Source organism: Acinonyx jubatus, chromosome B4 (assembly GCF_027475565.1).
Source record: "Acinonyx jubatus isolate Ajub_Pintada_27869175 chromosome B4, VMU_Ajub_asm_v1.0, whole genome shotgun sequence".
Classification (NCBI taxonomy): Eukaryota; Metazoa; Chordata; class Mammalia; order Carnivora; family Felidae; genus Acinonyx; species Acinonyx jubatus.
In genome coordinates, this window is record NC_069387.1 from 135,371,348 (window position 1) to 135,385,653 (window position 14,306).

At 59.7% G+C, this 14,306-nt stretch overlaps 1 protein-coding gene across 2 annotated transcripts in view; it reads left to right on the forward strand.

Annotated features, from left to right (window-relative positions):
• The window catches only part of FBLN1 (fibulin 1), an 83,518-nt gene that overhangs the window by 33,918 nt on the left and 35,294 nt on the right, over window positions 1-14,306 (forward strand). For both annotated transcript variants that reach the window (XM_027070460.2, XM_027070461.2), the window contains exons 9-14: window positions 1,946-2,089; window positions 2,886-3,014; window positions 3,700-3,825; window positions 6,661-6,780; window positions 7,645-7,776; window positions 9,507-9,630. In XM_027070460.2, coding sequence (XP_026926261.1) covers window positions 1,946-2,089; window positions 2,886-3,014; window positions 3,700-3,825; window positions 6,661-6,780; window positions 7,645-7,776; window positions 9,507-9,630 — 775 coding nt within the window. The remainder of the gene's footprint in view (window positions 1-1,945; window positions 2,090-2,885; window positions 3,015-3,699; window positions 3,826-6,660; window positions 6,781-7,644; window positions 7,777-9,506; window positions 9,631-14,306) is intronic.

Below are 14,306 nucleotides of genomic sequence, written 5' to 3' on the forward strand. Positions count from 1 at the left end.
GAGCCCCCCAGGCGCCCGGAGACGATCCTATCTTTGTTGGTTTTCTTTTTCCTGCTTCCTCTGATTCCCTGTCGGGGTTCTCACCGTCTACCTTTCGGCTTCAGTGAGGACGACGGAATGGGCCAGAGCAGGGCTTCCCGCGCACTGCATCTTGGGGTGTTCCGAGGTGTTCCATCGGGGCAATCAAGGGTCCTGTCGTCATTGGGTTAAAGTTAGCGAGGTGCTTTTCAGCCGGGATCATCCGGGCTTTTCCCGTGTGAGCCCGTAAGAGACAGAGGTCGTATGACGTGTTCCCAAACGGCTTGGACCTTTTCTATTTATTTGTTCTTTATTTTTCCCGGTGTCCCATTCATGCATTGATTGCCTGGTCCTTCCTTACCTTGTGGTGCTCACAGGTGGGGGGACTCCCCTGCCCGGGGAGCACACCATATCTCAAGGGGTACTTGTGTTCCACGGAACACAGTTTGGGAACTGTAGATCTGCTTGGCGAGCACAAAACCTCCGGGGGAGGCAGCGATGTCGTTGCTAGACGTTGCATTTGTTCTTGATACGGGGCAGGGGACAAATTTCTTTCTGTAAAGGGCTGCCTAGTAAGTACCAGGTTCATGTGCTGTAGGGTCTATGTTGCAGCTCGGGTGTTCCAATAAAGCTTTATTGACAAAAACAGGCAGTGAGCTGGATTTGACTGGCGGACTGTAGCCTGTCAACGCTGATGTTCGGGCTGGGAGGCAGGACACCCTGCTTCTAGAGCCGGCTAGCTTTTGTAAACTGTTAAGTGCTGCGCTGCTGTGTGAAGGCTGACTCCAGGGGCGGCTCCGGGTCCTACCCCTGGCTGTCCTGGCCCCTGACTGTTCAAGGAGCGTGGGGCTTGGCCGGGAGGGGAGAACGACGGCTGATCCCTCTTTTTGACTTTGGCTCAGGGGCCTTCTACCATAACTCCCTTCTCTCTGTCCCCTGGGTACTTTGCAAGTGTCTGAACAAGGGGATTCTTAAAAACCTAGGTGCCTGTAGAAGTCTCCCCCGAGTAAGAAGTGTAGCCTCTGTGGTTTTACACCAAATTCGAGCTGGGGGAATGAAGGGTCCTCCTTGTCCGATCACTGGTTCGCACTCGCCAGGCGTGTGTCCAGCAGAGGTGAAGGCCCCATGCAGGCACGTGCAGTCAAGGAGGGAGACCACAGTGCGGTGAACTTGGAGCCAGCAGCCCCTCCCCGCTGGGCACAAGTCAGCTCGGGCCTGAGGAGCCCAGATGGGGGCCGGACAGGAAGGGGCCTCCAGGAGGTGACACGCAAGCTGTGAAAGTGTTTCCCAGGCAGACAGGGGAGGTGACTTCCCAGCCAGGGGCTGTGTGAATAAAGGCACAGAGGTGGGACCCAAGCGGCCTGTCCAGGAGCCATCAGTGTGTTGTAAGGGCTCAAGCCTGGTCGCGGGGACCGCTGGCCAGAGTGAGGCCGAGGCCAGGCGGGCCGGGCCCATCATCGGAGGAGCCCAGAGCCTCGCAGGGGCAAGAGTTTCGGCGCCAAGGGCACTTAGCCCCGCACCCCGTGTGGAGCGAGTGAACACGAGATGGCCCCTGAATTGCCAGCCCTGCGGTGGGGACTGCGAGTCCTGTAGGATTCAGAAGGGACATAGCCACGTGACCGTGGGCAGACCTGGGAGCCAGGCACGCGGCTTCAGATTCGGTGCAGGGAAGGATGGGAGGCTTGAAGCTTTAGGGGCAGGGAGATGCCACGGAGGTGGTATTTCAGGTGGCATGTGTTGGCAAAACCCGGGAGCCGGCTGGAAGCCTGCCGCGTGGTCCAGGGTGAGGGCATCGTAGTACTTCTGTTTGTGGTTTTGCAATAAGGAGGGAAGTTGGGGGGGGGGGGGCGGGTTTCGGAGATCTAGCTGTTGGGTTTTGGGAAGCCCTCCACATTTAACCTCGCTGTCTCTGTCTTTCCTGCTGCAGATATCAATGAATGTTTAAGTATCAGTGCCCCATGCCCTGTTGGGCAGACATGCATCAACACGGAGGGCTCCTACACATGTCAGAAGAACGTGCCCAATTGTGGCCGTGGCTACCATCTCAACGAGGAGGGAACCCGCTGTATTGGTTGGTATCGGAAAAGAGAACCAATCTGAAATCAACTTTTCTGTCTGCGCCTGGCACCCCCCTCCCTTCTCTGGAAGGGGAGGAGGAGATCCCCCAAGTGAACCTGTCCATCCATCCCGTTGCTCATTTCCAAGCTTAGACCTTCGTCATCTATTGCCTGGACCATGGCAGTAGCCTGCCAGCCTACCACTGTCCCCAGTTTTACCCCTTTCAGTCTGTCCAGGGTCTCTTGAGCTGGAAGCCCTCTCATTCCTCCCTGCTCACAGCCCCCGTTGGTGACAGACAAGGACAGATGCCCCTGCTTACAACCTAGTCCTCCTGAGGTGGCCCCACCTTCACGAGCTTTATAATTCAGATGAACTAGGCCTTGCAGCTCCCTAAAGAAGCCCTGCCCTGTCCTCTCTGTGTAGTATTTTGCTCTTACGTTATTCCCTCTGCCTACCCGCTGCTACGTTCCTTTGGATCCAGACCCCTGCCAGCCAGAGAGAAGCTCTCTACAACTCCCAGAATACTTCCTTAACGTCTCCCCGGGTCACTGGGCCCTTTCCGCCTCAGCTAGGGCCATTGCTGGCTGGCCAGAGCAGGAGGCCCTGAGGGTAGGGGCTGCATCTGGGTCCGCTGTGTCCCCGCATGGGGCCCAGCACGTAGCAGGTGCTCTGGGACATCGTGTTGAAGAGCCAATGATACTGCTTTGTCAACGTACAGTTTAGTTTGCTGCTCTCCCGGCTTCCTTTCTGACCATCTCAGGGAAAAGCCCCCGCTTGACGTTTTTCAACGTGTCCTTCTCTTTTGCAAGATGTGGATGAGTGCGCGGCGCCCTCTGAGCCCTGTGGGCCGGGGCACCTGTGTGTCAACTCGCCTGGAAGTTTCCGTTGTGAGTGCAAAGCCGGATACTATTTCGACGGCATCAGCAGGACGTGCGTGGGTACGTGGGTATCCCTGAAGGCCTGGGGGGGGGGGGCCCAGCCAGGTGGCACCCTGGCGTGGCCACAGTCTACGCCTCACCTCGGAGAGCCCTAGTGCAGCAGTCCCCGAGAAGAGACCCTGAGTCAAGAGACCCCCGTCCGGTCCCAGCCCTGGTGCTGCACTCCCGGGTGTCACTCGCCCACAGAACAGGTGTTCTGCTTGACTCAAGACCTCCAAGGGTCTATGAGACCCCAGCCCACTCCGCAAATGCCCGAGAGCATTCGTGATTTTCTCCCAGAGTCGCTGCCCTCGTGCAGGGCTGCGGGGCTGTGTGCCTGAGGCACGGTGGCCTCAGCGCCGGGAACGGGGACAGACCCCGCCGGCCGAGCGCCTGCCATCCGCAGACCAGGGTGCTCGGGGGAGGCTGGCCCCTTGTCAGACCCCAGTGGACCCTCGTTCAGGGCTCTGGGGTGGGGAACTGATGGGTGGGCACGTCCTCAGGTGTGCGTCACAGAAGGGACACGCGACTGGCCCGGTGAGCAGACGGGCGGGCGTGGCCCCGGCTCCCTCGCCCACTCGTGCCGTGGGTTTGACTCGTGGGACGAGTCACTTTGCGCCTCTCATCTGAGCAGAGAGGCTGCGGGAGGTGGGGTCGCCAGCAGAGGCTTGGGTGGCACTGAGGGGGCCCACCTGCTCCGTTTCAGACATCAACGAGTGTCGGCGCTATCCCGGGCGCCTGTGCGGCCACAAGTGCGAGAACACGCCGGGCTCCTACTACTGCAGCTGCTCCGTGGGCTTCCGGCTCTCTGCCGACGGCCGCTCGTGTGAAGGTGAGGCGGCCTGGGTGCCGGGCAGGCTGATCGACTCCCTTCTCTCGGAGAAGCCACGGCTCCACCCGCAGACGCCGTCCGTTGGGACAGACTCGAGTTTGTTTCCCAAGCGCAGATTAAGTGAGGCATCAGTGGGGGAAATGCCTGTGACAGGTGACGTGTCAGAGATGCCTGGGCCTCCTGGGTCCCGGAGCGCCCAGTGGCATCTGCCCAGGGCCACACACGTGGGGAACGGATAAGCCGGTTTAGGAACAAGGGACGTGGCTAAGAGTGCGGGATGGGGAGGCGTCCCACCCGCCCTGTGTTCACGTGACCTCCGGGAGTGGCTGGCCTCGCCTGCCTCAGTGTCCTACCAGGAGACAGGGCTTGGTAGGTCAGATTTTCGAGGAAACGGGTAAGACAGAGTTTACCCAGACTGTTGCATCCGCGGAGAAGGGCTTGGGGGTAAAACGATCTCAGTTTGGGAAAAGCAGAAGGCAGGAGGCTTTTTAAATTTTTCTTTATTAAAAATTTTTTAAAAATGTTTTATTTATTTTTGAGAGAGAGAGACACAGAGTGTGAGCGGGGGGAAGGGGCAGAGAGAGAGAGAGACACACACACACAGAATCCGAAGCAGGCTCCAGGCTCCGAGCTGTCAGGACAGAGCCTGATGTGGGGCTCGATCTCACAAACCGTGAGATCGTGACCTGAGCCGACGCTGGACGCTTAACTGACTGAGCCACCGAAGTGCCCCAAAGGGCAGAAGGCTTTTTAAATGCTGGGGTGTGCTAAAGACAAGTGCTGCAGGACGTTAAGTGGGGGATCAGCATGTTTAGGCTGGCTGCACCTGCTAACTCCCACAGAGACTGGGAGGGCAGGGGTGGAGGTGGGGGGCGGGGACCTGCCCTTCCCAGTGATCGCACTTCAAAGGCGTGGTTTGCAGGTCCTGGGTTGTAGGGGGTACATCTCAAAGGGACAGAGCAAGGATTGACATTTGCAAGTTTGCTAAAGTCAACACTTCTAAGAAAAAGGGAGGTCAGGACCGAGTATCTTCTTTGGGCTGCTCTGAGCTTTCTCAGGTAGGCACTTTAAGGGTCTGGGGTCATCATCCTGGGCACCCGTCTTGGGCCGGTAGAAGCCATGCTAAAGTGTGCTCAGGGCCCTTAGTCTGCCGGGTGGAGGCTGGAGGGAGTTGTTAGTGCTGAGCCTGTCGGTTCTCGGATAACATCCACCTCCTCTGGGGCTGGACCGAGATGGCGTGAAGTGTGTTCAGCACAGGGCCTGGCACACCGTAGGCGCTCAGCAGATGTCACATCTTCTCTGAGGACTAGGTTCTGACATCAGCAAAGTCCAGAGCTCTTACGGCCCTCGGCGCTCCCCTCCCGTCGCCCGGCAAGCCCTGTTCTGTGCAGCGCGGCGCCTGGGTACAGCGTCTGGACGCTCGGCAGGACGATCACAAGAGTCACATATGCCCAGACGCACCCAGTACGCACAGGTCTCCCACTGGAGGGTGGACGGTGTGACGGGATCCTGGGCCCTCGGGTCCCCCCAAGATTCTAGGATCTGTCCCCAGGAACCAGACTCAATGCACGTGTTCTGGCAAGGAGAAAAAGATTGATGCACAGGGGTCCCTCGAGCTTGGGTTCAAATCCCAGCTTGACCATGTTATGGCCTTGAAGAAGTAACTCGGCACTTCTGGGCCCCATTGTCCTCATCTGCAAAAGTGGGGGGAGCAGGACCCACCTTACTGGGGGCCGTGAGGATGATGCACGTGGAGAGCGTATCCCAATGTCCTGTGTGAGACCCAGTGCCAGCTATGGGGACCGTGGGTGTCACTGCTGTTAGCATTCGTGGCTTACGCTGTTCTTCATCAGTCCCCAGTGACTGGAAAGGAGGTAGTCACGTCTACGTGAGTAGCAGCATTGGGGACACAAAACCGGGGCATGGCCAGCTTTGCCCTAGCCTTCCGCTACGCATTTGTAAAGCAACCCCGATAAGGTGCGTAGCAAGAACGGGGTTCCTGCCTTCGAGGAGTGTCTCTAGGATTTGATGAGAAACCACACTGGGCAGCAGGGACGGCCAGACAGGGTGTTGGGGGTGCTGCAGGGACGAAACACGGGGCGAGAGGCTAATGGACGTTCTTAGCTGCTCACCCCGTCTGCCCTGCTAGGAATTAGCAGTAAATAAATGTGAGAAGGGACTTCTAGGCCGGACGTTGGCACAAATCTTTTCCTAAAAGCCGCATAGTAAATATTTTAGGCTCTGCCCGCCACACTCTATGTTGCGGGTACCCACTTCTTTGCAGGGCAAAGGCGGCCATACGCCAGGGTAAATGAGTGAGCATGGCTGTGGGCCAATAGAACTTCCTTTACAAAAGCAAGTGGTGGGCCAGAATTGCGCTGATCCCTGCTCTCAGCGAAGGGAACAGACGAGCGGGAGCTCAGAGTCGCTGCGTGGGCTGGTGGTGAGCTTTACGCACTGGGGTATCCGGGATGTGGGCACATCAACGGTTCGCTCGGGCCTCCGTCTCTGCAGAGGGCATCGTCTTGGAGGTGAACTGGGGAGGGCTGTGATCACGTCTCCAGTTGAGGACTAGAACTGACCCTGGGAGCCTGAGGCGGGACCCACCGGACGGAGCCGAGACCGGAGGCTTTATGTCGTCCTGATGAAAGATTCTGGATCCATCAGCCGGGGGAGTGGGGGCGGGGGGGATAGAATGGGAGCCCCTGTCCCTCGGGGCGACCCCAGGTGGCAGACGGCGGGACTTCGGGCCCTCCATATGTGTTCCCTTGAGGGGGACCAGGGGTGTGCGGGGTGGCTCCAAGCGGGGTGACCTCCGGGGACCCTCTCTTTCAGACGTGAACGAGTGTAACAGCAGTCCCTGCAGCCAGGAATGCGCCAACGTGTACGGCTCCTACCAGTGTTACTGTCGGCGAGGGCACCAGCTCAGCGATGTGGACGGGGTCACCTGCGAAGGTGAGGGGGGCGCCCCGCCCGGCTGAGGGGAGAGCACCCCCGCCCCTTTCTCCCGAATGCCCTTGCAGGCTGGCGGCCGGTGTAGGTTTTTTCTCCCTGCAGCTGAGGCTTGTTTGGATACAAATGAGTCCTCGAGGGTGAGGTTTAGAAAGCAGCACACCCACTCCCCGGATTTTTCTTTCCGAAATGCATAGCTGGTGAGCGCCATGTCGTGTGGGGGCCTTGGACCACACGTGGCGGGGACCGCAGGTGCCAGGGCTTGGCGGTGTGCGACCCTGGGGCGAGGAGGGGCCTCAGGGGGCCCCCCCCGCATGCCCGATTCGAAGCTCTGCCTCTCCCTGGTGGGGAACCATCCATCACCTGCAGCCTGAGGGCCGACCCCAGCCCCACCGGGCTGTCAGAGGGTTGAAGACGACCCAGAAGCGCTTAGTACAGTGCCTGGCGCACCGTAGGTGCTGAAAGGTGCTGTTGGGATTCCTACCGTTTCCACGGAAGGCGTGTTTCCTATTAGCACGTGGATAACCGTTAGCGTCAGGGTGTGCCTGCAGCCCGCAGGCCATCTGTGCTACGTACTGTTCTGAAGCCCTTGGCCTTTCCCCCTCCACTTGGCCCCCGTACTGCCTCCTTCCTCCACGTGTACGTACTTTGCACCGTGGACTTGCTGTGTGACGCTGGGCTAAGCTCTTCCCCTCTCTGGGCCTCACGTTCCCCTCTGATGTAAAGGTTCCTGAGCCCCACCCCAGTACTTTGTGGCTTCCTGTGTCCAGATGGCCCCATGTGGCCGTCCTCCCAGGCCCCTTCCTGGCCCACTGTTGGGAATGGAGCTCGGCCACGGGATGCTGAGGGTGGGCTTTGCCGTCACAGACATTGACGAGTGCGCCCTGCCCACCGGGGGCCACATCTGCTCCTATCGCTGCATCAACATCCCTGGAAGCTTCCAGTGCACCTGCCCTCCGTCCGGATACAGGCTGGCCCCCAACGGCCGCAACTGCCAAGGTGAGCGCTGGGGACGGCCTGGGGCTCTGTGGTGCCGGGGAGCTGAGGCCAGGCAGCCTCCCTGACCCACTGGGGGGGTGCATCTGGGAAGGGGAGGGGGGGCCTCTGCATCCACAGAGTGTCTCGGGGTCCACACGCACCCTGGTCTCTCACTCCTGGCATGCCTGTCTTCGGGGGGTTTTGACCCTCCCACCCTGCCCTCAGCAGCTCCGAGGGGGCCAGAACAGGGGCTGACAGCCTTTAGGAAGTAGGACCCCATCCCACAGCAGGGGGGCTACTCGGTCAGCCTTTCATCCACTGATTCGACAAGCCCTTGACGTAAGCCAGGCCCTGCCGAGAGTTACGGGCAGAGCTGTGAGCAGGTGGGGGGGGGGGGGGGCCTCTGTCCCAAGGTGCTGATGACTGCCCTGCTGAGGGTGGGCGTGGTCCGCAGTGGGACAGCCCCGAGGTCTCTGTATTCATGAGGGCCCCGCTGGGGCCAGGGGTCAGCTCCCGCATGGACTAAATGAGGGGGGCCGATGGCCCCCATCTGCAGTCAGCTCCCATATCTAAGAACACCCTAGGAGTCACTGTGACTCCTGTAACCGAGCCATTTGGTGACCAAGAGAGGGTATCGAGTAGATATTTGTGAACAAACAATCCCGGAGTGGATCGAGGGACGGCCCCAAGAAGCTGAGCCACAGAGGTCGGGTCTGTCCGGCCCCTTCCTCATGAGCCCCCACACAAGACTGTCGACCCAGAGGCTCAGAGGCCCCGGGTTCTGCACACGTGATTTCTGGTCGTGAGGAAGGACTTTGATCAAAGGCAGGCAGGAGCGGTGGCCTTTCCTGGGAGGCACCCACTCAGCGCGTCCGCAGCTCTGGGTGGAAGTCACTTTGTTTTCGCCTCTCTGGCGGAGCAGATGACTTTCTTGCTCCTGGCCGGCCTCTCTTGCCGCAACCTGGGGTCCTGCCAGACACAGCAAAACACATTCCTGAGCCTCGGCCTTTGAGATTAGGAGTGTTGTTTTTACCGCCGAGATCAGGCGTTTGGCACCTCTCACAGACGCCTCTCAGGCTCGCCAGACCCCACCATTCTGCTGCTCCTGAGACCTGTGGGAAAGAGGACAGCTCCCCGTGTCCGGGGACCTCTCAGGACAGTGCCCCAGGCCTCACCGACCCCGGGCTCTCGGCACAACGTAGAACTCCTTGAAGCCTTGGTGTCCTCATCCGTCACATGCAGCCATTAGCTTCTGCCATTTCCTTCTGGCATGTCACGAGTCCCCCGTGAGGTGACGGTACTGACCCTCAGGAGCCTCGGACAGGTGCTGGCTGCTTAGAACCTTGGCTCTGGCCCACGTGGGTTCAAAGCTCAACTCTGCCGCGCGCAAAATGTGCGGCCTTGGATGAGCCCCGGAGCCTGTGTGAGCTCCTGCCTACACTGAGGATAATAACAGTTCTTGCCCAGTGAGCTGTTGGAAGAATGGAACTCTCCAAAGCTCATCCCAGAACTGTGAACGATGAGTAAAACCTCCATAAATACCGATCATCCTATAAGTAAGAAAGCTGGCAAGGGCACTGCCACAGAGAGCAGGGGAGGGAGGGGAGCAGGGGAGCAGCCAGGGGAGGGCAAGGGCGGCCCCATCTCCCCCCTCAGTCCTGCCTGGTGGGAGGCCCCAGCGCCACCATTTGGGGATGGGGTCGGCTCGGGCGGCCTCAGCCTTCACCGGGCTGCCTTGGGGTCTCTCACAGACATCGATGAGTGTGTGACCGGCATCCACAACTGCTCCATCAACGAGACCTGCTTCAACATTCAGGGTGGCTTCCGCTGCCTGGCCTTCGAGTGCCCCAAGAACTACCGTCGCTCCGCAGACACGTAAGTCCCTCGGGCCCCGCCGTTGTCTGTCTGCGTCGGCCTTCCTGGGGGCCTGGCTCCCGGCCTGGGTGGGCGGCTCATGAACTGTGCCCTCCCACCGGGACCCTGGGAAACTTGAGGACCCCGATTCTCAAGCCCCTAAACGCCGGGAGGCTGGTTGCAGAGAGCCTAGGTAGTGACTTCAAGGAGGGCAGGCCTGGCCTCAGGGAGCCTGTGCGAGGAGCCAGACAGAAACACCAGGCCTGAGACCTTGGGCCCGAGGCAGCTTGCCGGGCCTCAGCTTCGTCATCTGCGAGATGCAGAGGTCAGAACATACTCTGACCCAGACGAAGGTAGTGATGCTTCTGGGTGAGCTGATGTGGTTGCTGGGGCATCGTCATTAGGCGACCCCCCCTCCTGAAAGCCAGATTCCATTCAGCCCGGTGACTGCGTGGGAACGGCACGGAATTTTCTGTGTCCCAAACTTGAGGCTGTATGTTCCTATGTTATTGGAAGCTCCGTCCTTCCCAGGCCACTAGGGTGTCTGCTGGGATGTCCAGAAACCCCCTTCCTCAGGGCGTAGGGAGGACCTCTGGTCTCACTGCATACCACCCTACCCCTAATTTTATTCAGCAAGGTTCATTTCATGCCACTGTCAGTAATTTCAGGAGGAGCTCTCTAGTGGGGCCAGATTCGGGAGCACGGGTGCGTGACCCCTCCTTCCAACCCCCGGAAACGCTCAAAGCCAGTGCACAGCTAGGCTGACCGCAACTCGGTCTTTTGACCGTGAGCCTGCTCCTCCCGCTGGAGGGTCAGGGCCTCCTTGGCTGGTGCACCCGGCCCCAGTGTCCACTCGCTCAAGCCCAAAGGGCGGCTGCCCTGGCTTGCGGTTCTGGCCTGGCCTCCGGCTTGCTGAATGCCAGATGCTCAGACCTCCGTCTCCCCAGCGGCACTCTGGGCTCTTCCCAGGTGCTCGTCCTCCGGCCTCGCCACCTTCGCGGGCTTGCTCTGTTCTCCCAGCCCACGTACGTTCGTCCGCCTGGAGATCCGATAGCTCGTGTCCTCCCTGTGCCCCGGTTAGGGAAGAGGCACCCCAGAACTGAGCCCCGGAGGGCAGCGAGGGCGTACCTCGGACCCCTAAGAAAGTTCCGTTTCCTCAATTTGAGGCTGGGCTGCTATTTGTGGTATTAAGTTCCTGCTCCCCCAGTTCTTTGTCTGTGTCTGGGCTCGAGGACTCTGGAAGACTGGCTGGCGCTGGGCATTCTAATGCAGGCAGCCACGAAGCCCAGACCGGAGGCAGCCTCCCTCTGGGGGTCTGCGTGCTTCCCGAGCCCAAGGGTGGACAGGTGGGCGCCGTGAGCTGAGGTTGTGACTGAAATCAGCAGACCCGGCCCCTTCCTGCGCGTTGGCATTTGCTGTGGAAGCCTTGGCCATGCCTCGGTGCTGGAGAAAGTCATTTACTTGTTTGGGGACCGCGGGCATACTGTGTGCAGGCACCCGGGCAGACATTGGGCCCACAAAGGCCCCCGTGCCCAGCACCGTGCCTACTAAGAGCACATTCCAGAGCAGCAGTGGCCACAGAGTGCAGCAGAGTCCCCATGTGGCTTGGGTGGGGGGTGCCTGGAGTAGGCGTTGGTGGAATGAATGGGGAGGGGGAAACTGAGTTAGGCAAAGAGGGAGGGAGAGGCGGGCAGGACTGGAGTAGGGCTGGGGACAGGGGATCGAAGGGCGTCCGGCCATGAAATGGGGTGCTCAGTGGGGAGCCTGGGCTGGCATTCTGCTCACTGTGGGGATTGATGCTTCAGGGCTCGGTCTGTCCCATCCCACGGCTTCATCAGCATGTACCGGGGGCTGATAAAGAGGGGGCTTGTCATTTTCTGTGAGTAGGAAGAGGGAGCAGGGCCCCACCCACAGTACAAGCAAGAGAGGGAAGATGGGGCTCCAAGCTGCCCCTCTGGGGAGGACGGCCCAGGTTAACACCCATGCCTGCTCGCCAGCGGCCCCCCCCCCCCCCCCGCCAGCGGCGGGCGCAGAGGGGGAGGAGAAAGAAACTGGGGGTAGTGGCCAGGCCAAGCCCTCCAGGACTGAGTTCTCCAGCTTCTTGGGGAAGCTGTGGCATTCCAGAAAGATGCCAGCTTGGAGTTACTCCATTCCAGGTCGCTTGGGCTCCTTGGAGCCTCTATCCCCTCAGCTGTGAAGCGGGTGGTGAGGCCTCCCTGCCAGGTTCCTGCGGGGTGAGCCTTGATGGTGGAGCAGGGCCCCCTCATAAAGCTCACGCTGGGTTCAGCCCCCATGGGGGAGTGGGTAGGCGCCCCAAAGGTCTGTCTTGCTGCCAGTTTTTAGGGGGGTGCTCCCTGGTGTCCAGGGCAGGGCCTGAAAGGGCTGTGTGGAAAGGGGAAGAGCCAGGGCTGGGATTCCAGACTTCCAGACTCGCTCTCCTGTTCCTTGGGGCTGTGGCCTCAGGTCAGTCTCTTGGCCACCCGGGGGCCCTTTCTGTGTCTGCAACACCTGCTTGGCAAGGCCTTGGGGATTAGCAGGGATTAGTGGTAAGGAGCTCCAGGCAGCCAGCCCGGTGCTGGGACAAGAGTGGTAGGGAGTGAGGACGGTGATGACCGGCCATCCCGTTTCTCTCCCTCGGGGCACTTCAGCTTAGCCACAGAGTTTCCTCGGGGCACCTCTGCTGTTCCCTGCCTGCCGCTTGCCGCCCGTGTGACTGGTTGAGCTCCCAGCCCTCCGATGGGAGACGAGACACGGGCGTCTGAGGGGCTGTGTGGTTGGGGCCATCATGCTACGGAATCACGGGCTAGCCGGGAGCCTGGTGTAGGAAGGGGGGTTGGGGCTGGAACCCCAAGTTGAGTGGCCATTGGAGGCTTGTATCCTGGTTGTCCCCTCCTAGAGAGAGGAGTTACCGTAGGACCACGGGGGCTCGGAGCTTAGTGTCAGCATAGTGACAAAACTCTGACAAATGGTAGACCGACCCAGGCAGGATACAGGCTGGAGCTCCAAGCGAGGAGTGGCCCGTCTTCTCGGCCCTGTTAGCGCCTCAGGCTGGAGTTTTCTTGCTTTGTAGCTTCTTTTCCTCATCCTCCAAAATCCTCTTAAAGAATTTATTATCTGACCTGCAGAAAGCAATTTATAAAATTTAAAAGAGCTGTATCAGGAAAGACCCACTAGCCAGCATTTCTGTAGGTAACATTTAGGGAGTCTTGATAGGGAAGAGTTAAGGTGTGTGCCCTCTCTCTGTCTCTCTGTCTCTCTCTGGGCCTCAGCCTTCTCTTTCTGTCCACACAGTCTCCTTCTGGGCAGTGTCCCTGGCGGCCAAGGGGCGGTAACTGGAGCATGACCCAGCAGGCTGGGCCACAAACCACAGGGCTGGGCCTCATGGATCGTCCAGGCTGTTAAGATCCTGACCACACGATTCCCTCCTACCCACAGGAGGAATGTCAAAGCGTTCCAGAGCCTGGGATGGGACTGAAAACATCCTCTTTATCCCCTCAGCAGGACGGACCCCTGAGACATGCGGTCTTAGAAGCCAGAGGAAGGCCGCACAGCCTCGGTTGGCACAGCTGTGGGCCTGAGGGTACAATGCGGGTGGACAGGGGTGAGGGGAGTGGAGCCCTGCCTTGGCCTGTTCCCAGGGCTTCTGTCCAGAATGACAAGAGCGTGAAAGCCAGGGAGGTGCCGGCAGGGAAGGCTATAAGCGCGAGACAGCCTGGGGGGGTGGCCAGAATGGCCGTGCCTCCCAGGAGAAGGGACTGGGCCTGGGGGACCTTCTCTCTCTAGTGTGTGGCTACTTCCAGTATTGCATTTTCACAGAAAATAGAGTGTTCCGATCAAATCCGTTGAACTGAAAAATTGGGGCGCGTTGTTCTCTTGTACATGACGAGATGGAAACCAAGGCGTGTGGTCCCAGGGACCTGGCCCTTCTCTGTGCGACGACAGCCCTCCAGACATGCTGGCGAACAAAGACTTTTGTGTGGGTGCCCAGGGCGGCGGGCAGTTTGCCGGATGCGGTAGTTGAGGTTTCTGTGATGTTTCCATAAGCTCAGGGTAGAGCAGGACAGGAGCGTTGAAGTTGGAGCTGACCGGGAAAACCGGGGCCGTACGTGTTTGTGCACATTTACTGGGGTGCATAGCATGTGTCAAGTTCACGCCGGGTCCTGGAGATGAAGCCGGGGAGCCATCGCCCGGCCCTTGGGAAGTGAATGGTCCACACAGAGCCAGGCCGAGAAATGCCTCGTGTGAGAAATGCCCGCGGCTCTGCGGTTAATGCCTCTTCGGGGTTCGTGGTGGGGGTGTGGGGACCATGGAGGAGGGAGCGTCCGGTTCTCTGGTGTAGTGGCTGCGGGAGCTCGAACGTCATGCACACGTCACGTCCCCTCTGGCCACACGTGCTGGGTTAATGCGTCCATCTGACAAATCAAAACCCCGTCCTTGGACAGGGTACAGGCCACACGGAAGTGGGACAAGCTTAAGTCACATGAAGGCGACTCTAGTGCCACCTGCTGGCCAGACCACCAGGCCTTTCCGGAAGCAGCTGGTGCGTGTCTGCGCGCGCGTGCGTGCGTGTGCGTGTGTGTGTGTGTGTGTGTGTGTGTGTGCGCGTGCGCGTGTGGATGAAGGCTTTGAAGTGAGACAGGCCAACTTTGTTTCTGCCACTTAATACAGACTGTGGTGTCACAGACAAGTTACGTGTC